The sequence below is a fragment of the Penaeus monodon genome, chromosome 43, assembly GCF_015228065.2.
Source record: "Penaeus monodon isolate SGIC_2016 chromosome 43, NSTDA_Pmon_1, whole genome shotgun sequence".
Classification (NCBI taxonomy): Eukaryota; Metazoa; Arthropoda; class Malacostraca; order Decapoda; family Penaeidae; genus Penaeus; species Penaeus monodon.
Window position 1 is genome coordinate 28,550,512 of NC_051428.1, and position 2,500 is coordinate 28,553,011.

At 36.2% G+C, this 2,500-nt stretch overlaps 1 protein-coding gene across 5 annotated transcripts in view; it reads left to right on the plus strand.

Moving 5' to 3' along the window:
- LOC119568196 (serine/arginine-rich splicing factor 3-like) overlaps positions 1-2,323 on the plus strand; it is a 16,368-nt gene extending 14,045 nt beyond the window's left edge. For all 5 annotated transcript variants that reach the window (XM_037916617.1, XM_037916616.1, XM_037916619.1 and 2 more), the window contains 2 exons: positions 1,309-1,381; positions 1,677-2,323. Coding sequence is in view for 2 of the 5 variants with exons in the window: in XM_037916620.1 (XP_037772548.1) it covers positions 1,309-1,375 (67 nt within the window). In the remaining 3 variants the exon portion in view is untranslated. The remainder of the gene's footprint in view (positions 1-1,308; positions 1,382-1,676) is intronic.
- Positions 2,324-2,500: the final 177 nt, after the last annotated feature.

Here is a 2,500-nt window from a genome sequence, read left to right on the forward strand (position 1 = left end):
AATGAAGGTGTGGATACTAAGGGTGGAGAAAGAAAATCTGCACTGGTGACCCCGACTAGAGATTAAAGACAGAAGAAGAAAAAATTCACTCACAACCATTACTCAACACACCATAACACGAATATCTAGGAATCACACTGCACACCAACATGAAGTTAAGTAAACTCATAGACAACACACAACTTAAAGCTAATAGAACTGGGTTTCCTTTGGAGGAACCTACATGGCCATACACAAGATACTAAACACATAGTTTACAATACACTTGTCTATCCAGCACTGGAGTATTGTACAGCAGTGTGGGACCCACATAGACAACCAAATATTAGTAAATTAGAAAAGATTAACACTGCAGCAGCCAGGTTCATTACAAACGACTAACACTCCTGGCAGCACAACATGCATCAAACAACAGCTACACATGGATGCCCTCACAGACAAGCACACAGCTTAACAACCATGATCAAAATCACAAAGAATCAAATTGACATAAATAAACAAAATTACTTACACCATGCAATGCACACAACAGAAAAAAACATGACACACACACTAATACAGATTCTTATAAACAATTATACTTTACATAGGACTGGAATAGACTCCCACAACAGACTGGAACAGACTCCCACAACACATAATACACACAAACAAAGTAGATACTTTCCTCCAACTTACACTAGTACACCCAGGAACACATGCACAAAACACCAGAGCTTTAGCCACTGTCACACTCTTTTTTGCCCCCAACAACTAGTCTCCCAAATAAGCATGATGTGAGCTAATGCCTAGCACTATATGCGTAAAAACTATTGAGATTGAAGTTCATCTAGTTACAAATATAGATGACATACTGTTTGTTGACTGACTTTCTCTCTCTCTCTCTCTCTCTCTCTCTCTCTCTCTCTCTCTCTCTCTGTCTCTCTCTCTCTCTTTGTCTCTCTCTCTCTCTCTCTCTCTCTCTCTCTCTCTCTCTCTCTCTCTCTCTCTCTCTCTCTCTCTCTCTCTCTCTCTCTCTCTCTCTCTCTCTCTCTCTCTCTCTTTCCTTCCTTCCCTCCCTCTCTCCCTTCCCCTCCCCTCCTGCCCTAGCGCTCCCTTCCTTTTTTTTTTCTCTCTCTCTCTCTCCTCCTCCTCCTCCTCCTCCTCCTCCTCCTCCTCCTCTTCCTCCTTCCATTTCCTTCCTTTTTCATTAACTCCTCATCTGCTTCCTTAATATGCCTCTTTTCCTACTCTTTTCTACCAGATTTAGACACTTTTTTTCTCCCTTATTCATTTTCATTTTCTTACATCTCTTGTTTCTTTTTCCAGGTATGATGACTACCGCCGCAGAAGTGATTCCCCAGACTTTAAAAGACGTAGTCGATCTCGATCATAGACCAAGGTGAGAGCAAGAACACATTTTATATCTTTCTTTTTCTTTCTTTTTGTTTTTAGCCACTGAAAAATAATTTACAGGAGTGTGTTAAGACCTTTCTATATCACTGTATTCAAACAACCAGAATCATAACATGGCTTACGATACTTTAATACAATCAAAAATGTTCTTTTGTTTATTTTGGCTTGAAATCTAAAATAAATTTTTCAGAGAAAGGTAGAAAATGAATTATATGAATCAAAATACATGAAGCTCATCATTGAGATATTAATTTGATCTCTTCCCATTTTTCCCTTTTCAGGACTGAAAGATGAAGAATTAATTTTCCTCAAAATTACTTTTGTTTGTAAACAGAGGCTGTTGTCTAAGGGCTTACACTAGGCCTGTAGTCAGCAGAAAATATTTTCCCACCATGCTTAGGTATGAGAAAATTTATTAGATTATAAGATTGACAGGAAATGTCAATTATGTCATGGAAACTGAACTTCATTTTATAAATGTAAATTCTTGTTTCACACAGTTTTATTTCTCTTTAATAATTTTTTCTCTCACTTTTTCCTTTCTTTGTTCAAAGTCTTAGATTGTATTGTATTCATTGTATTACATTCTATCTCAGATGGTTTAGTCAAAGGTCTCATCATTTGGATCCCAATTCTGAAAAAAAAAATGTGATTATAGCCTTGCTTCTCTTTTCAAACATGCTAGGTTTAAGCATTAATTGAGAAATTAGTCACTCATGGCATTTTGCATTTTTAAGGTTCTCCAATTTTTTACGTGCATGTATGAATGGATGTGTCATAATCTTGCCATACCTTTCTGTAACAATTCCTTCTGAAGTTTAACAACAGTGTCTCAATCAATTGTAGTAGTACAAATTTATCTGAAAGGTATGGAATGTCCCCTCTAGGAATAAGGATTTTGTGAACAATAAAGTTTCACAGTTCTTTTTTTGCGTTTTTTATTCTAACCTAAAGCAGCTGATGAATTTTCTTTGGAAACTTTATTCTTATTATTTGTGAAATATGAGTTCATAAATATCACATACAGGCACAGCGACTGAAATTATATATAATACAAAGGAGCCAAAGGTTTACAAAGTCAAAATCTAGTTCTTTAAAAACATTT